This window comes from Corvus kubaryi, unplaced genomic scaffold (assembly GCF_017639235.1).
Source record: "Corvus kubaryi isolate FWS band 111438036 unplaced genomic scaffold, C.kubaryi_AGA036_p1.0 37292, whole genome shotgun sequence".
Taxonomy (NCBI): Eukaryota; Metazoa; Chordata; class Aves; order Passeriformes; family Corvidae; genus Corvus; species Corvus kubaryi.
Genome location: NW_024581091.1, coordinates 623,936 through 646,626, shown reverse-complemented (window position 1 = coordinate 646,626; position 22,691 = coordinate 623,936). Strand labels below are relative to the sequence as shown.

The following is a 22,691-nucleotide window of genomic DNA, read 5'->3' as shown; positions in this document are numbered from 1 at the left end:
GGAAAACATCGAAATGAAAAGCAATTTAAAAGGAGTGGTTTCTAATGAGGTTTTGACACCGGTGCTTGTGCTGAGGGCGAACTTCCAGGAAGGGGGAAGTGCATGTGTGCCTCACAGGGTGGAATGACTGGCAGGGTTTGATGGATCTGGTTAGCCACTGGAACACATTTTGCTGCTTTGGGCAACAGTGAAATTACTGTTGGCTCTATCTTATTTTTTCCCAGCTCTGCCTGGAGGGAGGTAACAAGCCATAGCTGCTGCACATGAATGCAGGAGAAAGCAGCCTCGGAGTCCCGGGAATTGCTGCTTGGCTTGGGATAAAGTAGTTGCTGCAAAGCAAGCCACTTCCCTGGAGATAACTCCTCAGCCATACCAGAGGATCTGTGGGAGAAGAGGAGCCGGGTTATTCTGGGCACTTGGCAGGCAGCTGGGTGGAAGCGTTGGGCACTGTTCAATCAGTAGGGGATGGTGTTGCCAAGAGCCTTATTGAGCACATCTGCACTGCGTGTCTGGCCACACCGAGCCGTGCCTGGCCGTGGAATCCATTGCTGAGCACTCTCTCAGCTGGAATTCCAGGTGCCCATTTCAGGACTGACAGACAAGGCTGGTAATCAATGTTCCCGCTCGTACAACTGTGCCTGACGCGAGGCTCTTAATTGCAAGTTCCTACAAGTAAATGACTGTTGGATATCATGTAAAAGAATTAAATCCTAATGGCCTGAGCAGATGATACAAAGGCCTGTGACAACCGGATGGATGATAATGGTTCCCTCAGTCATTGGAGATGTAAACAGGCACTTCACACACCATTTTCCCTGCAACTGTGCTTTAACTCTGCTAGGAATAGAAGGATTGGTTGTCTTGAATTTAAGCAGGTATGAAGTGGCAAGGAGAGAAAGAGGGGAGAGGAAGACTGTACTTGCTCATGTGTCTGTAAAATGCTGAACACACAAAGATTGAGTAATTGAGACAAGCCAAATGTTTATACAAGGGCATTTCTAGTGCCCCCATCCTTAGCAGGACCAGAGTTCAACTTGCCTGGGGGAGAGGATGAAATGAGAGCACTGTAGTCCAGAGACTTGTTTTATTTTGTTTATCTGCAGGAGAATCAAAGCAGGGCAAGGTACAGCTTTGATGCAGGGTCAGATGTGGGTTTTGTTAAGTGCGGGGTTTGGTGTTGATTCATTAGCCGGATGCAGAGGGAGGAGACCTTGCCTGGACGAACACCAGCAGGAATAATTGTTTTGCTGTGAGAAGAAGAAAATCTAACAGTGGAGTAAGGGTGTGTTTCTGCTGACTTTATTGGACTGCAGTGTTTGAGCAGTGAGGAACAATGGCTTTATTGCTGGATTGTCCTGTGGCAGATACTAAAATGGCCTTCAGAAGGGCAGCTGTCTGCCTTTAGCTGATCCCTTCTAAAGAATTCCTTGTGGAGCACCTCCTCTTATTCCTCTTCACAGTGTTGCTCAAAGGTTTTTTCTGCAGGGACATAATTCCCCTGATGAGGAAGGTGGTTTTGCTCACTGTTGTGCATTTCCTCCGAACTAACAGCTCTTGGACGAGTTTCGGTGTGGCACCCTGCTTGTGCACCGAACAGCCAGGGTTCTAAAGCTGCCAGCAAATATTCCTGGCTCCTACAGACAGAGATTTTGGAGAGATCAAGCAAGTTGTGTTATACTACACTAGCAAATTATTGGTGCTGAATACTTGTCCTTAAAAAATTGCTAACAAAGGGCAGGCATATCACAGCCAAAACTTCCACAGGTTTTGGCTGCTCCTGGCTGTCTGATCAAAGTGCTTTGTGGAGATCAAAGATCACTCCACCCTCTTAAGATTTCATTGGGGTTTGTTTCTTGTGCTGGAATTGCCATTTAAGGGGACACTTGTTTCCCAATGTGATTTAGACCTGTGACCGTGCAGGGGTAAACCTGACACTGCCAGCTCATTTTATGAAGGTCACCAAGCAGGAGTGGCCATCATTCATTACCAGCTTGCTGAAACAGAAGTGGAAAGCTCTGCTTTTCTGCCAGTTTCCTGAGAGTTTCCCTGCTCTCTCCTTCCTTGGATTTTGTGCAATTTGCTGTTACATTGGAGCAGTGGACAAAGTATGAGTATTGTGTGTGACAGGCTGCTCCTCCTAGGACTTCCATCTTGCATAAATCACTTCTCTTATGCCTCTCTATAAAATTTAAATGGCATCTGGAAGGAAGGGACTTGCCAGACCCATCCATCTGAAATATTCAGGTTGTTTTACATTACATTGGCATTGCTCAAATCAAAATCCCAGCCTTTGGGATGGGACTTGTGACCCACTAAAAATTAGAACACAGCATCCACAGGAGACATTTTGGAGACAAAATGTTACATTATTTCTTACCCTAAGCATGTGTGAGCTTTTGATTTTCTTCTAGTGTCACACTGGCTGCTGTGACCATTCATTGAGAGCAGTAATTGCTTGCAGTCCTTGGGTTTTGGGTCAGCAAAACTGGCAGGCTTGGGTCTACTTTACATTCTGGTCCATGAAGAAATTGTCCGTTGTCTAAAGTGAGTTTCCTTTGAACTGTTAGGTCTTGAAAACAAATGTTTTCGTGAGACAAGTGGTTCACTGGAATACTTCACCCTGTTTTTCCTCAGAGGTATTTCAAAGCAGCAATAAAATGTCACCTTCTTTCAGAGTCTCTTTATGTTCTGGGAAAGTTTAAAAACTTAAATATTGAAGGATAAATTGGCTCTGTAACCTGAAAATTGTGAAGAGATTTGAATAATGAGGTGGCACCATGATGGCAAAATTTGGATTTTCCTTTCGTCATGTGTGACATCCCACAGGTGGTGAAGTTTTGAAAAGTTACAGCAGTTAGCAGAGCCAACCCCCAAAACAAGTAGGGAAAGGTAAATAGTGTAAAATGGGCTGAATATTAAGAACGTAATGAATGGCACCTGTAAGAAATGGAAAAAAGCAGGGAGAAGAAGGGAGAAATGACAGGACAGAAGAACATTGTAAGAAGATGTGGAGAATGCTTCCCTCTCCCAGAGTGAAAGCATTCTGAGATAACTCCTGACACTATGGATTTTCTGAAGGTACTTTGTGTTTTCCCAAACCAGCCCCTTGTCGGGCGTGGGGATTGCAGTTGGCTGCCCTGAGTGCCCATGGCAGGGCTGCTCGGGGTCACGGCAGGAGGCTGGATTAACATTCCCAGCAGGCTCTGGAGTTTGGATAGTCTGTGTGATCTTTTCTTATTCCCTGCAATGTGGTGGGAGCCATGTGCTGGTGATTCCGAGCACGTGATGTCGCTGGAGGGGATTATTGGAAGTACAAGCCCCTTTTCTTTCCCCTGGCCGTGGCTTGGAGGTCCAGCAAGGAGCCTGGGGGCCTGTCTGCTGTCCTGCCCCAGGTTCTCCTCCTTTTTGCTCTTGGAGATATGTTCACTTTAGCATGGCAGCATGATTAAAACCCCATCCTTTTCCTGGCATCCTGGATGACATTTTCCTTACACTTGCAGACCCAAGGTGGAAATGCAGCTGTGATAATGTCTGGGTAAGCCTGCTACAAAAGTTAAAGCGGGGTAGCTAATCCTCCACCCTGAGAGGAGGACTCTCTTGTGCTATAAACCCCTATTTTTCCACTGCAAATGCTGGGGTGGGGAGGGTGGGGTGGACACGATAGGACTTGTGCACGTAGCTCATGGGCACTTCAGTCTTGGTGTACTGTGTCTGCAGACGTGGGAGTGGTGCCCAGGTTAATCATCCAGGGAAGGGTAGGGAAAAATCCATGTGTTGGCTTGTTTTCAAGTCAAGTGTGCTCCGAGCTAGGCTCCGAAATTCTGCCTTCTCTCTGTTCCTCATCATGTGGTGGGAAAGTTCTGCGGATTAATAAGGAGTTAAGCAATGTCTTCTGCCTTTGTACATCCTCATTTCCAAGAACAGTGTGTCTTGGCTGCCTCAATATCTCAGCCCGGTGGGAGCTGGTGTGGGCTGGGGAATTTGGGATTTCCCTGGGGCAATCTGCTTTTGCAGGGAGAGCCCTGGCTGCCTCGAGGCTTTCATCAAGCATCTTTCATTGGCCTCTTGAAGATGAGGGAAAGCTGGAGGATTTTTAGCGTGCTGTGTTAAAAAGAGTTCCAGGCTTGCTTTCCTCTTTGTTTTTAGGAGTCTCCCCTCAATTTGAAGCTGTCTGGTGCGTGTTTTGAGGAGAGGATGCTGGATGGCTGCAATTCCCACTGGGTTTAGCTGCTATTTTAGCACGTTTGTCCTGGAAGGTGATAATGCAGCCGCTTCCCACTTGTCTGTCACTGCACGTCCTCTGCTCAACATTTCCTTGTGCAAGGACGGTTGTGTATTCCTAGAAATAGGAGACAGTCAGAAATGACCTTAAAGCTCAGTCAGTTCCAGCCTCCAGTTCTGCCACGGGCAGGGATACCTTCCACTATCCCAGGTTGCTCCAAGCCTCATCCAGCCTGGCTTTGAACACTTCCAGGGGTGGAGCAGGCACAGCTCAGCTGTATTTCAGGACCCAGAACCTGAAGGTTGGACTCCTAGCAGGACTTAAACAGCTGTCAGGTGGATTTAAAGTGCATTATTTACTGGACTATAAAAAAGAGCACTGAAATGCTTCATATCCCCAAGCTCCTGAAAAATGGGCTGTCTCACCAGGACTACACATTATGGCAGTTTCTTTCCAGAGCCTGAAACAACATTCCTCATGGCCCTGAGTGGGAAACGTCAGGCACAAGGTGAAGGCTGTGATTTGGGGTGTGCTCTCCTCTGGGTTGGTGCAGTCTGGGAGCTGTGGCTGATCCAGGCACCACTGAAGCAGGGAGTCACAGTTGCTTCCCTGCAGGCAGGAAAGGAGGGAGCCTGGCTGCCAGCTTCACTCCGGTGACCCACATTACTGTCCTTTTTTTCTTTTTAAGATAAAAGTAACTAAAAATGCAGGGAAGAATGTGGCCTCTGGAGGTCAAGTCAAATGATGGATGCAGGTGTTTGGAAAAGCCATCCATCCACGCAGTTGTGTGTAGACCTCTGGGAAGTGTGCCAGTGCAGAGGAGTGGAAGAGCCATGCAGGAGAGAAAGGGAATTCAGCAGTCTTGAATCTCCCAGCTCAGTTTTTTATTTTGCTGAGGGGAAAAAAAAAGGGAAAGAAGAGGAAGGAAAAAAACAACAGAGTATTTTTCTGAACCCCCTACCCTTTTTTATTATCAGATTGTGCTTTATTTACATGCTGCTGGCTTTGAAAGCATAGGGAGTAACAGGTAGAGAGACACCTGAAAGTATTGGAAGCACCAAGGCCTTGCTGCTGGGAATTCCCATCACCAAGATCTTCAGGAGGGATGGGTGCACTGAAACAAGGCTCGTGATTGGAGCTGCTCTAAGTACTTGTAGCTCTGGGAATGTTCCTTTGTGCTTTGCTGCATCGTTCTTAGAAATAAGTCTTGTGCAGCAAAGGAGATGAACCTGCTTTGCCTTTGGAGGGCTTCTTCCTTAGAACTGAGTTCATCCCTGCGATCAGATAGATCCCATTGATAGCTGGTGTGGGATTCCTATGGCTCTAGGAAGGTGGCATCAGCTGCATTCATGGCACAGTGGGAATGAAGGTGGGGAAAGGAGAGTGTGGAATAACCTGCCAAGTTTTACAGCTGTGTTATGGGAGAACCTCTCCCTCTCCATCCTGGACTTTTCGTTCCTAACCCATTCAGTGGAGAGGACAGTTCCCTCAAGAGTGTTTCCTGTGTCACTTTTCCTAAATCTCTTCATTCTTCAGGGAAGCTGTGAATCGTTCAGGGTACAGGCAAGTGGGACTCTTCTGCTCTGAGACCTTCTCAAAGTAGACGCAGACGCAGATGAAGAAACACTAAAAACCTTAGGATCCTGCAGGAACCTGGAGTTAGAAGCATTGTGAGATGTTTCTTAAGCCATGTAGAAAGTACATGAACAAAATCTTGGAAAATGGGATTTCCTTCTTTGAGGAGAAAAAAAAAAATAAAAGTCCCTGGGCTGTGTGGTGGTTAATCTGTTTCACATCTTCTTCAAGAAGGAAGGGAAGGAGACTGCGAGGAAGAGTTCTGCCATGTCACAGTGTCATTATTAAATTTGTAACGAGGCAGCAATTATTTCTAACCAAGCGTGAAGTAGCCTGACAGGAATTGGCTCACACCATGTCAGCGAGCAATATCTTCAGCCTGGCAAATATCCATGGCATGGAGAGGGATGTGAGGAAAGCTCTGCGCTACTCCTCTCGCTGAATCCGTGCGGACATTGATGCCTGAGGCTTTATGTACCCCAGAGATGTGCTTTGAAGCACACGTTAACAAGCACTCATTCAAGCTTATTAAAGAAGAATTAAAATGGTTGACAAAAGCCAGTTCTCAGGTGTTGTTTACTGTAATATCCAGCCCATTCTTGCTGCCTGAGGATGGAGGGAAGATGAGTTTTCTCCTCAGCCTGAACTTAAGGAATGCATATGTTTTGCCTCTGCTAAATATTTCATGGAGCAGCTTCTGTAGGTTAAGACATCACTACAGTGAAGGAGCCAAGTGCTTTGATATAAAACTGTCCCTTTTTTAAACGGTGAGCGTTGGAGAGATTTAGGAACACCCCAGTCTGTTTTCGAGAGTCTAAGTAAGTGCTTATGCATGTGCTCCCTCTTGCCCTTGCTGCTCCAGCCCCCATTACGGACTTGCTGTGTAAACTGTTCCGAGCTTTTACCGCAGATTTATTCCGAGCGAGATGTTAAGTACTGAGAAGGGGGTGAGAGACAAAAATTCATGTGCAGGAGTTGTAGAGGTTATGGTAATCTTTGTCCCTGAGCTTGCTTCTCCTGTGGACAGTCAAATTTTGTAAAATTGGTTTTTCTGTGGAAGAGGAACTGTGGTAAAGGGAGCAAATTGGAGAGATGTTCTAAGTATGGATCATGGTTATTTTCAGAGCAGCTCCTGACATCTCCCTGGCATTGTGTTGGAAATCAGGTCACAGAATCATGGTGTTATGCATTGAAAAAATAAATATACTTTAGATAGGATTACAGGGCTTTAATTTTAAATAAATATTTTTTTTGCCATGACCTTTCATGCAGTGCTTCTGAATAATGAAAGCAAAATGAACTGTTCCAGCATGAGCTCAAAGACGTGTGCAGTTTGTTTCCTGTCAAGTGCTGCCACATACCAGTGGATAATATGATTTATTTCAGACTGATGGCCACTCATGCTAATTAATAGACTGGTACTTCTCCTCCTGAGGCCGACCCATGCCCTTGTTTCTCTGTTTATCTTTTATCTGCCTCATGGGAGGGAGTTTAAATGTGTCACACAACTGTTTCTTACGCCTTCCTCCCTGAAAATCAATGGTTTGTGATTCATCTAACCACCCTTTCCAGCCCTGGAGGTACTTTTTTCTCCACTGCACTTTCTGGCCACAGCTGCTCCCCTGTTGGTGTTATTCCACAGGTTTTGCCTCTTCTCCCTCAGTCTGCTCACTGCTCTTGAACGGGATAATCTTTTGTACCCATGGCATTCCTTCTTTTGTAGAGCAAGATGTAATTAGCTAGCTAGAGTTCTCCTCAGTTGTTTGGTGTCATCAAAAAAATCATCATTTTTGAAGCATGTGTGACCCAGTGAATGCCAAGGACTGTGCTGCTCAACTCAGCTGCTTCTTCTCTCCTTCCCCCCATGCTGTCACTCTTGATCCTGATGAACTTGATCACGCTTTTCCCGACGTAGAAGCGCACAAATACATATCTCATCTTTGCCCTTTTCAGGATATTTTAAGCCTGATTTTGTTCTTGAACTTGTAGTTTCTGCGTGCCAGAGTGAATTAATTGACTCATTTGTAACAGGAGGCAGCAAGGAGCCTGTGTCTTTGAGTCTAACACTGAGCTGTCACCCACCTTTCGCTGCCATTATTTCGATTTGGTTTGGTCGTAAGATTGTCACTTGGTTGAATCTCAACAGCTCCCAGTGAACCAGAGGCTCTGGAAACAATACTGGAGGACACGAGGACAGTCTGCACATTTCCTTATTCTACAGGCTTTTCTTCATCATTTTGGCTCAGTAATGAAGCCTTTGTTCTCCAAGATTAATGACTGTGCAGGAGTCCTCTTTCCCTTTGGAAGGGAAGACAGAACCAGTTTATTAATCTGCTGCACAGGGGGCTGAGATGGAAGATGAGGACATAAAGGGTTGTATTTTCTGGGAGCTGTATGGGACATTACTGTGCTTGGACCCACAGTGACGATAGTAGGATTCGAGGTGTGTAATTCCTCGCTTTGAAAGGATACTTCCTAAATGTGCAGCCTGGAATTGGAGATAGCTGTAAATTTGCTGACATGGCTTGCAAAATTGCTCTAGAGTGGATCGTTGCCTTCAAGAAGTGGAATTAGAGTTACCTGGTGCAGAGCTTCCGAGGGCCCGTGACTGGTACTGAAGGAAATTTCCTTTCTCTGCTGAATCAGCTGCAGGGATTTTCATGGCCTGATGCAGGCTTTTTTTGTTGTTAGAAACGGGATAAAAGGCTTAGTCTGGCTTGTTCTTTCTGCCCCAGCTTAGACGCAGTTAACGTGGAAGCATTTGGCCCACCATAACCTGCATTTTTAATTGAAATCCCGCATCCTGCTGGCAGTCTCACTTCATCATTTGGCACATCTTTGTTGGGATACGCTTGCTGTTGACTGCTGGCGTCCTGGTGGCTCTGCCAGGTTCAATTTTTGAACAAGCAGCATCATTTGAAGGGGGCAGACCATCACCTCCTTGGTGCTTTGCCATAGGCACACCTGCATCCAGACCATCACACAGCAGAGATGGGCGCTCCTGCTGCTCCAGAAATAGCCACTATATTGTAATAAGTGCTATCATTAAAGCTGTGATCAAGTTTAGATTAAATTAATCCCTTATCTCCCTTCTTTTCCACAGCTGTTCAATCAAGCACTCCGGGTCTGACATCCATTAACAGTTTGATATCCATTCAGAAGTCATTCTGGGGGAGGATGTTTGAAATTTGCCAGTTGGCAGGTTAGGAACTATTTGGGTAAAAGGGAGAAAACCCAGCAGGAGGACCCCAAATGTTATTCCTGGATGCTGAGAAGAATTGCGGGTGTGTGTGATTCATCAAACTCAACACACAATTGGGCATGGAAAAAATCTGCAGCATAAGAAAATGGGAGAAAATAGTCATTGTTTTTGCTGTCAGTCATTCACCATGTCCATTTATAGATGCATTTAATGTGCGAAGAAAGTTTGCAAACAGACTGCAGGTTGCTTTGGGTCAATCTAATAGTGACAAACCAAAAGGCATTGACCTTTCTACAGGAATACTGCTGCTCCCAAAATATTGACCTGTTGGTCAGAACAAAGATCTCTGCGTGCTGATTTAAATCCTGGTTAGAACCAATGATTTTAAGCCATAGTTTTACTCCTTCTGCCCTGTTTCCTCAGTGCATTTTGTTCATTTGGACCCTTTCCTGGCGACTGCTTCTGTGTCTGTCTGAAAGATAGTATAAAGATTACAATAGCACCTAAGTATTTGAAGAATATTTTGGAATATCATATCCCTGAAATATCTTAGGACTACTGGGAAATGTTATTTTTAGACTCGATTTTTACAAGGCTGGTATAACTGGTGAAAGACCTTAACAGCTGGAAATGTAGCAGACTGCTGAACTGTGAAAACAGTACCTTGTTTTACTTTATGTAACTTCCTAATTCCCTGACTGGAAGAAGGAGAAAACTAGTTCCCAATTCCCGAAACAGTGTGTTCATGTTGCTGTGTTGTTAACCAAGACCTGTACTTTGCCTTAACTGCTCTGTACTCTCCCAGGACTGTAGGACTAAAGCTGTTTCCACTGAGAGGAGCTGAATTTCCATTTGATTTCCGAGCCCAGTCGTTCCTGTGTTGTTCTCTGATTGTGTGCATGCTGGAATGAGCCCATTAAAACCCCCTTGTCAAGGAGATTCTGTTATATGCGAGCAAATACCAGATCTGAAAACACACTCAGCAGAGCAACAGCTCCCCATTGCCAAGGATAAAACATCAAATCCAAACCCGAATGGACACTGGGAATCCTTTATGTGTCTCTGAATTACTTTCATCTCCTCATCGCTCCATTAATGGGTATCCCCACACACCGTGCAGTGCTCTCTCCACTTCCCTTCGTTCGGGCTTCTCCTGCCAATTACCTGGCATTGTCAAGTAATTGGAGTGGAAATGACAAATGAAAGCGGCGCTGCCAAGGCTCCTCACTTGGCAGCCGGTGGGTGATGCTGGTAATTGTTACCAAAAGTGTAATTGCTCCGGGCTCTGCCGTCGATTTCAGCAAAGCAGCCTGGAATTCCTCCTCTGAGACACCTGATCCCTGGCTTTTCTCAGTTGTCTCTGGCACAGGAACGACTTGGGAGGTAAATCCAACCTGATACCCAGACTTGGAGCTCCCTTGGGGCATCTCCCTGTGGTGTGGCCTCCCCGCTCCCCAAAGCAGAGTCCACCAGCCCCTTGGAGGGTTAATCACAGAATCCCAGAATAGCTGGGGTTGGAAGGGAGCTCTGGAGATCACCCAGTCCAAGCCCCCAGCCAAGGCAGGGTCACCCAGAGCAGGTGACGCAGGAATGCATCCAGGTGGGTTTGGAATGTGTCCAGAGAGGGAGACTCCATGACCTCCCTGAGCAGCTGTTCCAGTGCTCTGCCACCCTCATGGAAAGAAGCTCTTCCTCATGTTCAGGTGGGACTTCTTGTGTTTTAGTTTATGGCTGTTACTCCTTGTCCTGTCACTGGGCACACCAAGAAGTCTGGCACGATCCTGTTGACGCACCTTGGAGAGACCCGTATGGATTGATGAGATTCCCTCTCAGTCTTCTCCAGACTAACCAGGCCCAGCTCCTGCAGTCTCTCCTCATGAGAGAGGTGCTCCAGACCCCTCTCCATCATCGGGTAATTAGTGGGGTACATGATGAGCAACAACCGCCTCATTTTGGCGTGACACCACAACTCTGCAGCTCGACCCCTGGCTGACACGAAGGCTGCAGCTGTGCTCTGCTGGCTCCACCCTGCTTAGCAATTGCAGCAATGCCACCACCCCAGTGAACAGCTTTGCAGGTCCTGGGCGCTGCAGGGGACACCCCAGCGTCCAGTGACATTTTAGGGATGGACTGGATATTTTCAGGAAGCCATAAGAGCTGGAAAGGGGACACAAGCCAGCTGTTGTATGCTTCTTACTTCCTGAGTCACTGCACCAGAATAGCACACAGACTGTTATCTGGTGGGATGATATCCCATTCTAAGTGGCACCTGATTAAATTACTGAGGCTTTTCACATATTAATAGTAGACTCTGATTATTTTTGATTTGTTGGGTACTGCTTTTTTTTTGCTGAGGTAGAGGAGGGACAGGTGCTGCTGTCTGAAGTTACAATAGCCAGTTGAAAAAGCTGTGGTCCAAGAGATTTAGGTCTTTCTGTGCTCTGGTTAATGTGACAGGGTGACAGCAGCAAACCAGGAGCACTCACAGCTGTTCTGGGCTCCCTCCGCGCCACCTCTGCTCTTTGTCTCTTTAACTTTTTCTTTGCTTTTACTGCTGGTTGTGTTCTTGCCTCCTTCTTTTATCTTTTTCTCCCCTGCCTTTCTCTAAATCCTCATCAGTATTCTCCAAGTCCATCACGTGCTCACACTGTGTTCCTGTGTCTCCAGTTTTATTTCATTTCATTTCATCTTGGTCTGGGTGTCTGCAGGCTCAAAAGGTTTGTGGGCATTTCTTGCTCTTTTGGCCCCTGTTCTGCAAGCTGGCCCAAGTAATGTAGACGTATCTCTTCTTGCAGTGTGGTGTTTTAAAATTCAGTTGAATTAGCTATCATTTCTTCTTTTGATGTAGGGAAATCCAGGGAATTAATAAATTATAATGGCACTACTTGGTGCTTAAGGAATGCTTTCTGTCTTCAAAGTGCTCTCTGCATGATATTTCATTATTTATACTGTTAATTATATTAGTACTTGTAAGGGAAAAGGCCCTTAAATTGTCATTGATAAAAATACACTCTCGACAGGATTGGAATCCAACACTTAGATTGCAGCAGATAATTTGTCCACTGAGGTACAGGGCCGTGGAGAAGACGTCAGGCAGATTTCCAGCAGTTCTTCCAGTGTCCACTGAGAAGTCTTGCTTTATGTTTAAAGCTGTATTGCCTGGGAGCTTTGAAGTGTCCTTTTAGGTACTTGTGGGTGAACACTTACAAAGCCTCACAGCAGGACAAATACGTGGGACCCAGACTTTCCAAACTGGACTTTAGGTCTGTTGCCAGGAATCTTAAGCTAAATGTTAAATTGTCCAAAGACCTGGATGCTGAGACCCGTGAAATGCTTGGAAGACTCTCACATCCCAGCAAATCAGGTGGTAGTTTCCTGACTATTAACTAGATAATGAATTTTTAAAACTCTGCAGAGAAGTGTCGGTTTTGATCCAGTACCAGGCAAAAGGAATTTAGAAGCAGCTGATTTGAGCCCACAGTTAGGAGCCAGCCTGCTTGGGCTGTGATAGAAAACGGGAGGAAGAAGACCAAAGAGGGGTTTTCTTACCACAAACCTGAGCATTTAAATCTCAAAATGTGGGTAAGGGTGGCTCTGTCCTGACCTTTTGCCATATGAGTCCTTTGGTTATTATTCCACCGTGGAAATGATTTTTCTTTTTTTTTTAATTTTAATAAGCATGAGAGGCCGGAGGTGAAGGTTTAGGAGAACCAAGAGATGAGGCATTAAGTGTGCCCCTTCCCTTCCCTTCCCTTCCCTTCCCTTCCCTTCCCTTCCCTTCCCACTCCTGGTTACCCCATGGCTGGCTTCCCTGCAGGGAGCTGCCAGATTTCAAACACAGAGCGCTGCTGAAGCCAGCGGGATGGGTTAACTCCGATGTGCGTGTTAGCTAAAGCTTGGCACGCACATCACTTAACCTTCATTTTTTCTCTAACTGCACCATAAATCTGCTGGCAGAGGTGCTGTCAGGGTTTCTGTTCTGCAGCCGCAGCCGTGTGTGAGCGAGAGGAGAACCAGCTGTGCTCCTGAGCAGGAATTGCTGTCCCTCTTTGCCTGCCTTGTTGGTGCCTTGCCCCGAGGGGCTGTGCGCCTTCTAAGGTCAGCATTGCCGCCATCGTTCCATTAAGAGAAAATCTCCCTAAATTTCTGATGCTGATGGAGTGTTTGCACTCACTGTGCATGACCTTTACCACGAGGTCATGGTGGTGAGCACAGTTTGATGTGGGAGAAAAGCTTTTGGAAAGCAGGGGAGAGACATGAGGATTGTTTTACAATGTTTTTGGCTGTCCCACTGTTTGCAGATTGACACTCTCGATCCAGCACCCGACAGAAGTGCCTGAGCAAGTGGCCAGGTTTTTCAGGGTTTTTTTTTCTGTCATGAAGCGGCCTACTGGGCCTTTAAGGCACATTTCAGTATTTCATCATTATGCTTAATTGCAGTTTTAGTAGTTAGCTGTAAATGTGCTCGTAGCAGTCAACTGTTAATCATCCTTCCGGAGCTTAATTTGCCTGAGTCGTACTTTGCCCTGCGAGTAAATTGAAGCAAATCACTACATCGTGTAAATGAGCAGCAAGGTCTGGTCTCCTTGCAAATCCATTAAAAACGAGGCTCTACGCCTGGGATAGGGGCTGTCCATCCTACACAGGAAAACGCCCTGTGTGGTGGGAGTTTAGCCCACTGTTTGTCTGTACAACAGGGACAGGGATTGTCTAGCGGAACAGAGTGTTTCAGATGAGAAACTGATCCTCCTCTTCCCATTATCTTGTGGAGGCAGCGTGGGATCACGACCTCAGCGTGGAAGCAACGGAAGGGGGTCAAGCACGGGTGGTGGAAACCCTTGTGAATTAGCTGTGGGTGTTCCAGTTGGGTGCACTGATCGAGCAGTGGCGACAGCTGTTTCCAGACCTGTCAGACCGTCTGCTGGGCCAGACCCTCCTTCGTGGTGTTTTGGAGTAAACGTGCCCAGGTAGAGCCCGTTCATACCCAGCCACATGTCCAGGAGTGGGTTTGCCTCAAAGCTACCTGTGCTGCCTCAGCACAAGCTGGGATCAACCTGCAGCATGGACAGCCTGCACTTGATTACAGGGAAGGTTTCCAGAGATGTTGTAATCACCTGGAGCTCTTGGAAGTTGGATTATCTTGCCGTTGGAGCTGATTATTGGCCGTGCATGGCCTTGTCTTTCAACTGCATGCTAGAAGTTGTTGAGTGAAAAGTGCCAACTTGGGCCTGATAAGCATGTGGGAGGGAGGGGGGCTCTGTTCCAGTCTGGCTCTATGGAGTTGTTTGAGACACGTTGTTAAAACAGGACATGCCTTGTGCTGCATGGGTCTCCTTTCCAACTTTATTTGCAGAATAACACGTTCTGGAAGCCAGACTCTTGCCAAGACTGCCGTTGCCGGAGCAGTGTTGTCACCTGTGAGCCTACAGTCTGCAAGCCCCCTCAGTGTGACTTCCAGAAGGTAAGGGGCGAGTGTGTGTGGCTGTCCAGAGCCAGACACAGGCTCTGTGTCCTTCCACTCCTCCTTGGAGTGAAAACACGTGGTGTGTGAAGCCTTTGTCCCCTTCGCCGCGCTCCAGCCAGAGGCCGGGTGTTGGAGCAGCTTGATCCCAAAGGAAGCCCCTGAACTGGGCTCAAACCTCCCAGCATGAGCCCAGCTTCCAGTCCCCCTTCATTTGAAGGTGGAGCTGGGGCTCCCTCGAAGATGCAGATGGGCACTTTCCACTCTGCTGAGCAACAACAGAGCTGAGATTGTCTGTCGTCCAGCTTCTTCTTCCTCGTGATGGTTGCTGAGCTTTCGTTGTCTCCTGCTTGTCTTTGTCTGGGTCTTCATTAATTGGCCATGGGATTGGTCTTGCATTAACATCTGGATTGCTGGGGTAGAGTGCACAAATAGCAGTGAAAATGAGTGTTTAAAAGAGGCTCTGTCAGTATAATTATATGGCTTTGTGAAGCAGGTTAAAATGTTTCCCAATATGACAGCACTAATGAGGAAATAATTTTGATTCTTACTGGTTTTCCCCGTTATTATCGCTGGGTATTGATTAAAGCTAGACTGAACTATTAGCAATTTTTGTGCTAAAGAGGAGGGAAATAAAGTGCTGTCATGGCACACCTAATAATGAGTGCACGGGATAAAATGATGAAAATCGGGTAAATGAAAAGGTGGCAGCTTTAAAGGTCATGAAGGGAAATCGGTTTCTAGTGTGAAATGAATCTGTGTGACTCCTTGACACGGGCAATCTTCAAGACAAAATGTTTAAGTGTTCCAAAAACATCTGGTCATTTAAACATTGAAAAGGCTCACCAAGGATCTCAGAAGAAAAATATCCTTTCATGCTTCAAGGCTAAACCGCCCATTGAGGAGCAAGGTCAGAAATCACCATCCTTCTCCATGGTTTATTTCTTATCTACTCATTATGAGATTTATGCAAATGTTGCTGATCTTGTTTCAGCAACATCTGTCCCTTGTTTCTCAGTGGCCTTTCAGTGAAGAATCTTGAGTTTTGTCTTGGACAAGGGTTTTCTATTCTTTGAAAACTGATTTGGCTGGGGAATTCCTAGTTGTACTATTAGGGTATAAATTCTGCTGCTATTTTGAGGGTAAAATGTTCAATACACAAAGCGAGGTGTCACCTCTCTCAGCAAGGGGATGTGGTGTAGCAGCAATCTATATTTCCCTTGAAACCTTTTCTGTCTGAACTGGGAGCACCAGGTCCAGCAAGGCCTCATGGCTTCCCCTTCATGTTAAAGTCCCTATTTGATGTCAGCTGCTTATTGGAATCCTGTCTCTTTTTAGGGAGAAGTGCTCCAGATAGCCTCCAACAAGTGCTGCCCTGAGTGTGCCTCCCGAGCTGAAGGATTCTGCCAGCACGAAGGACAGATCCACAGCGTGAGTGCTCTGTCCAGTTCCTCAGCTGGGACAATCCTTACCTGTTTTTAGCTCCCCGCTTGGTTCAGCCAGTGGAGGATGCTGAGCTGGTGTGCAGGGGAAGGATAGATCATTGCATTTATATCCTGCCGCTGTCAGATACTGGAATTCAGCAGGAGTTTGGTCAGCAGGGTTTGCAGAAGGGGAGCGTGTCGCTGAGCAGTTGTGTGTCCTGCATGGCTTAATGGGAGAAATTTCCCCAATTGTTCCTTCCCTTTGCTGTTTCTGTGGATGACTGAGACAGTGCAGTAACATCAGGAGGGGAGCAAAGCACAGTCAACTCGACATATTAGCTGTCCTCAGAGAAGGCTTTTCTCTCAGCAGCCATGTATGGCTGCTGGAGATTGATTGCTGCTCTGCGACCTGGGTTCTGTATTCTGTAATCCTGAATTATTCAGGAAGCAGGTTCTGGGATGTGGTTTCACCTAGGGGGGCTGAAAGGCCAAAACAATCAGAGTAATTGTCTGGAGATAAGAAAAAAATCACAATTCATGGGTAGTAGTTAATGAATCATGTCAAACAACTGGCAAATGTAGAAAAATGGCTTAACAGCAAACTCAAGTCCTATGTCCTTACAGTCCTTACAGACTTTTCTATTTGACAAGAGGCAAGTCAGGTCCAAATCTCAAGGAATATGCTAAAATGCCCACACATTTGCATATGTGGACTGTATTGTCTACACCTGAGATGGATTTCTCAACCCTCTGTTGAGAAATCATGTTTCAGCATGAGGCATGGCCAGCATGAAGCTGGTACAAGCTAAACAAAAACAGGAGGGGTAGCACACCCTTCCTCTTCTCATATTTCTTTGTGCCTGTGATTTGGTGCTGCTATGTTTTATCATAATACATTACATTTCTTCTTATGCCATTGCTGCATTTTGCTGTGTGGTTCTCTTGCTGCAGCTTTTGTCTTTTGGCTCTTTTTGAGCCTGTCCTTTGGGTAGGCATCCCCACAAAGATACGGACACATTTGTACCTAAAATCACATTTCACATCCCAATTCCACTGCCAGCTGGTCAGAAAGCTACTTTTTGTCAGTGGCAAGTCTCATCCTTGAGAGAGGAGGGACTTGAAAAGGGACAAGACTTATTTCCAGGACTCACTGTGCTTTCTCACTGTGCCTTTGGTTGTGTTGTGTGCAGCATGGCACGCAGTGGGCCAGCTCGGGATGTGTCCAGTGCTCCTGCACCCATGGGAAGGTGACCTGCAGCCCCAGGACCTGCCCAGCCCTCACCTGTGGACAAGGGGAGCTGCAGGACATTGCCCAGGGCTCCTGCTGTCCCAAATGTGTGGGCCATGGTGGTGAGTACTGCATGTGAATGGGGGACTGTCTGGTTCCATTGAGCTGAACTCAGAACATCCTTTTAGTCCCAAATCTGGAAAGCTTGTCTTTTCTTGTTCATTTTTGTTGGGAAGACTCTGGAGTCAGGCACGTCTCTTAATTCCCTTTCTGTCCTGCCGCCATAGTTACATTTTTAATGGCTTCTCCCATGGGCCAAGAGGTGGGGACAGGCTTTAAGCAGTGAGCAGATGTGCCTAATAAGTCCTCCTTTTGGAGATTAAAATTGAGAAAAAAAACCTCAGGTATTTCCAATGCACTTGGACTGCAAGTTCCAAGAATGCTTCAGCTGTTGGATGCCTTTTCTTGTAGAATCCCAGTGGGAGAAGTGCATCCAGAGCTCTTAATTCACAACCCCTTTGGAAACTGGTGGAATTGTTACTCTCTTTTACCTGCTTTGACAAACTGCAGTTCGGAATTCTGAGATGCACAAAAGCTGTGCTTTTAATTATGGGTAACAGCAAGGGATTAAAGGGTGTTGGAAAAGAAACTCCCCCTTTGTTTTCCTGTCCCTTAGAGCCTTGCTCCTTCGATGGCCGCGTGTTCCAGGATGGCGAGGGCTGGAGCCTGGGGCGGTGCTCCAGATGCGTCTGCAGGGATGGCGCAACTCAGTGCTCCACAGCTTCCTGCCAGCCTCTGCTCTGCAGCCAGGTCAGGACCCTCCAGCCTTCTAGGAATGTTCCTCAACACCTCCTTTTCCATGGGCAACATGCATTTCTCCTGCTGGGGTCCAAATTAGCAGGCAAAGCTTCTGGGTGACAAGTGGGCAATTTGGGAAAGGGGTATTTGACCTGCAGAAATGGTGTGGAGCGATGATGAAGCCCGTGCGTGTCTTCCTTAATATCTTCTTTCCCCACCATTTTATTTTTCTTATCCCTTTGCTGCCTAATTAAGCACAAATTCTGAAGAAACTGCTTTTTTTTTTTGCTACTAAAAAAGTGATCTAGAGTTGATCAGGAAATGTTTTTATTTCTGCTGAGCGAAGGAATGAAAGCACAAGATTTATAGTGGGGTTTATTGCCACAAATTTCAGTGTTTGGTTTGCAGCTGGAAAGTTTGATTTGCAGGTCCTGTTTAATTTTTTTTTTTTTTACAAGAACTCTAAAAATGCATTTGAGAGTAGTTCAAATGTGGATGAAATTCCCCTTTTAACTTAAGGAGTTCAGAAATACAAGGTAACTTGAGCTGAAAGAAAAGTTTCGGAGCAGTGTGTTTGTGTTTAGAAAACAACAAAACTGGGAAGAGGACCTAGGCAAGCTCACGGTTTTAGTCCAGCTAGGAGAACAAGGACATTCCTGTTTCCAAGGTCTTTGCTGTGGACAAGTGATGAGTTTTTAGCATTTGGGCAGGAATCAACGCAGCCAAAACCCTACAGGATTCTACACAGTGTTAACACAGGGTTAGTAAAGGCAGCAAACTGTACACAGTACTCCGAACTCTGGGCAAATCACTCATTTTTTAGAATTTGTGTTATTATATTGAACGTGCTGAAGGGTGTGACTGTGCTCTTTGGATCCTTTTCATTGGGCCCATTGTACCCTTTTTTTGGGCCCCTTGGTGTACTCCTTTCCAACAGCATGCCTAGAACTGGCTCCCTGGAAATCCTTGTCTCTGACCTTGACTTTATGTTTGAGGGACTGCCATTTTCCGATTCTTTCTGAATCTCTTACCACGCTCCAATGATTGATCCAAAAGCTCCCTGACTGAGAACTCTTCACTGAGAAAACCAAAAGCAATACTCATAAACTTTATTCCATGTTGATGCTTTCCCAGCTTTCTGTTACTGGACCAGATGTTTGGACAATTAACAGTTTTTTTTGCATAGAAGAAAGCCCACCTGTTCGTGTGTGTGTGTGCGTGCTAATTGTGTTTTGCTTTGTCCTGAGATATTCCATTAGTGTTCATTTACTAAGTACTCTGCATTAAAACAAATTTATGCCAGCTTTAGAGCCCTCCTTTCCCACTCCAGCTGGACTGGCGTTACCTGCTGAGCCATTGCACTAATGTTTAATCAGCAATCATTAGGATCTAATTTATGAAAACAGGAGTGACTGTGTTGTTGCTGTGATGTATTTGAGAGTAGTTGGCTGGCAGCATCCAAGTTAATGCAGCAGAAAGCCAATTCTGATGGTGTTCCAGATATTTCCTACCAAGGACATTTCCCTGTGGAAGGGACATTAGCAGGATGTGCAAGGAACCTGTTCTGATCTCAATCAAACCTAACATTTTCTTGCATGGGCCTTTATCTCTGTCCCTTCCTTCGTTCTCTACTCCATCAAAAGCTACGACAAAAATTCTCCCAGGATTAAACTCTCATCTTCCATCTTTCAGATAACTTTGCTCTTCCCTAGTTACTGAAGGAAAATAATGCAAAAACTTCCTGTTGCATGCCACCAAAATACACAAAAAAGTTCTTTTAACTCTGCTGGGAAATCTGTCCTTGGTGACTTTTGTACAAAGTCTTCCACTCTTTCTTTGCAAGCCCAGGATCTGACTAATGAAGAAGATGAGGTGATGGTGCTTGGCATTCCTACTCTAATTGCAGACCACCAGTCTGTCTCTGCTCATCCTGGTGTGGCTGGAGGGAGGTGCTGATGAGCAGTGCTGTTCCAAACCACTGGATGGATGCAGACTGGGAGCAGTGGAATTAGACACCTTTTGGATGGTTGGAGTTGAGGCATGCAGGAAAAGTTACATTGGTGTGAAGTGCCAGCCTTTTCCAACGTGATTTAAATCCGTCATAAAAACCCTGAAATTAGAAAAATCCAGTTTTAAGCGTAATTTAACATCTGTACAGACAGTATGGATGGATTTAACTAAAACAGTGCAGATGCCTGAGAGGTGGTGAGTGTAAATCACACCTTCGAAACCTCAAAATGTGGCCATTCCAGAAAAAAACTCCTCTCATCCATCTCCTGCTTTATTGTGCTTCCCTGCATAGCTGTATATTTATTTTTTCCTCTGTATATCTGTATGCCTGAATATGAGCACTTTATGTCATGTGAATGAATTTGTCTGCATCTCTCCATGTATTCAGACCTCAGTTGCCATCTAAATAAGCCCAGAAATTGAGGAGGAGAAAACATCTTCCAAGCCTTTTACTCTGCTCTTTTGCTGCTTTTTGGGCCAAAACGAAGCCTTGAGTGGCAGTGGGTTATCCCACAGATGCTAAATGCCTGGAATTCCAAGCACTGATGCTGATCCCCCCGTTAACTGTTCATGCTTTCTTTTCCTTGTCTCTGCCTTCTGTTTAGGATGAAGTTATGGTTCTTGCTCCTGGAAAATGCTGCCCAGAATGTGTCCCACAGCCCTGCTCGGTGTCAGGAAGAGCGTTCCAGGTGACTTGTGACAAACCACACCAAAACCACTCCCAGTTTTTTGGCACATCTCTCTTTTCCCTTCTCCCCAGCATCTGACTTTCTGCCAGCACTGATAGCTTAGTACAAACACTTCTTTTTTCCCTCCTGGAAAGGCAGGAGAGCTGAAAGAAATCAGGCCTAGATAAGAATTTGCTGGCCAGCGGAAAGGAAGTTTGCAGGGTGAAGCAGATGAGGCACTTTCTTTTCACACTTGTTTTGAAGGAGGAAAGCAGAAAGCACCGGTGGTCAAAGTATTTATAGCTTTCATTTTTCATCTGGAATGAGTTTAATGCATTATTTAATGAATATATGTATGTGGGATTTTTCTGTCAATGATTTTTTTTTGGCTAATAATAGTAGTTCAGGCCTCCCCAATGCCATGAGCTTGCAATTAATGAGAAATACACACCCACAGTGTCATCTAGACCTCATCCCTCTTCTTCCTGTTTGATGATCATGTAGAGATCAGCATTTTTTAAGAAAAGTTTATTATCTGATAGAGACGTGCAGAAGGAGCCATCATATTCCATAAGCAGCTCATGTTTCTGGAAGGAATTTGGTTATTTGCCAGGAGTGTTAAACAACTGTATCCATGTTCCTTTTCAACAGCATGGGGAACAGTGGAAAAAAAATGCCTGCACTGTGTGTGCATGTCAGAGAGGGGAAGTCAGATGTCTGAGGGAGACCTGTGGCTCTGTCACCTGTGAGAAGGTACTGAAAAATCACCCGCCTCTGATACCCCAGCTACACCTTCTGCTGTGCCAAGGGCTTCAGACAGCCCTGCTCACTGCTGGGTGATGTTTTCAGGGGGAAAACAAGGTGCAGCGCCCCGGGAAGTGCTGTGAGGAGTGTGTGTCTTCCAAAGGGAGCTGCTTGGACGGTGGCACCATCAGGCACCACGGAGAGATGTGGAACAGCACCCGCTGTGACTTCTGCGTGTGCCAGGAGGGGCAAGTCACCTGCCAGGGAGCTGAGTGTGCCAAAGTAGAGTGTGCCAAGGTGAGAAAGGCTTTCTTCTACCAAGATGGATGTGTCAAGTCTTGGGATTTTTTTTTTCCCCTCCCTTTTTCTTTTTTCTTGACTTGAGGCGCTCCAAAAACCGGCCCTTGTTTTGTGTGATCCCCTCAAAAACACTTCACAGGGAAGGAGAGCAAACCTGGGATTGCCCGTGCAAGTTTGCACAGTGGGCTTCCATTGTGAAGCAAACCAGTGTGAATCAGTGGCTAATTTAACTTGGATTCCCTCCCATGCTGTGTCTGCCTGCTGTAGTGGAGGGTCAGACACACAGAGGGTTCAGTGGTGATCATTGGATTTACCAGGAGCTGAACATGGGGAAAAATGTACAGGTCAGAGATAGTTAAAAGCTTAAGAAATGTTCATTTTATGCTCATTCTGTGTGCTACAGTGGCCTTCAGTAAGGTAGCTGGATATGGAAGTCGGTGTTCTACTTTTCTTCATTTTTTCCATGCCCCTCTTAGCGTGGAAGTGAAGCTGGCAAGGTGTTTTATTCTCAGTGCTGTTTACTCCAAAACAAATATCCTCCCTGCCAGGTTATGTTATATTTGCTCTGCAGTGGATGTGCAAAATGCATTAGATAGGGTTGAATGCTTCATCCACACATGTACAAATATGCTTTGAATTGGGGTTTTTTGCAGTGGGATAAGACTTCTGTGTTGTTTGTCACTGCAAAGGCTGAGAGGATTGGGATTGCTCAGCCTGGAGAAGAGAAGGCTTTCGGGAGACCTAATCGTGGCCTTCCAGTACCTGAAGGGGCTCCAAGAAAGATGGAGAGACTATTTACAAGGGCCTGGAGTGACATGATAAGAGAGAATGGCTTCACACTGACAGAAAGTAGGCTTAGATTAGGTATTAGGAAGGAACTGTTCCCTGTGAGGGTGCTGAGGCCCTGGCACGGGTTGCCCAGAGAAGCTGTGGCTGCCCCATCCCTGGAAGTGTCCAAGGCCACTTCTCCTTTCCAACTCAAATGTTTCTGTGATTCTATGATCTGTTTTAATTGGTGGGCTCTTACCTGTTTTATACCTACTATTCCACAGTGTCAGT

At 46.0% G+C, this 22,691-nt stretch overlaps 1 protein-coding gene across 3 annotated transcripts in view; it reads left to right on the top strand.

Annotated features, from left to right (window-relative positions):
* Positions 1 to 22,691, top strand: part of FRAS1 (Fraser extracellular matrix complex subunit 1) — a 110,665-nt gene that overhangs the window by 19,030 nt on the left and 68,944 nt on the right. For all 3 annotated transcript variants that reach the window (XM_042026872.1, XM_042026871.1, XM_042026873.1), the window contains exons 3-9: positions 14,353 to 14,460; positions 15,799 to 15,891; positions 17,075 to 17,234; positions 17,789 to 17,922; positions 20,526 to 20,609; positions 21,240 to 21,341; positions 21,438 to 21,629. In XM_042026872.1, the coding sequence (XP_041882806.1) occupies positions 14,353 to 14,460; positions 15,799 to 15,891; positions 17,075 to 17,234; positions 17,789 to 17,922; positions 20,526 to 20,609; positions 21,240 to 21,341; positions 21,438 to 21,629 (873 nt within the window). The remainder of the gene's footprint in view (positions 1 to 14,352; positions 14,461 to 15,798; positions 15,892 to 17,074; positions 17,235 to 17,788; positions 17,923 to 20,525; positions 20,610 to 21,239; positions 21,342 to 21,437; positions 21,630 to 22,691) is intronic.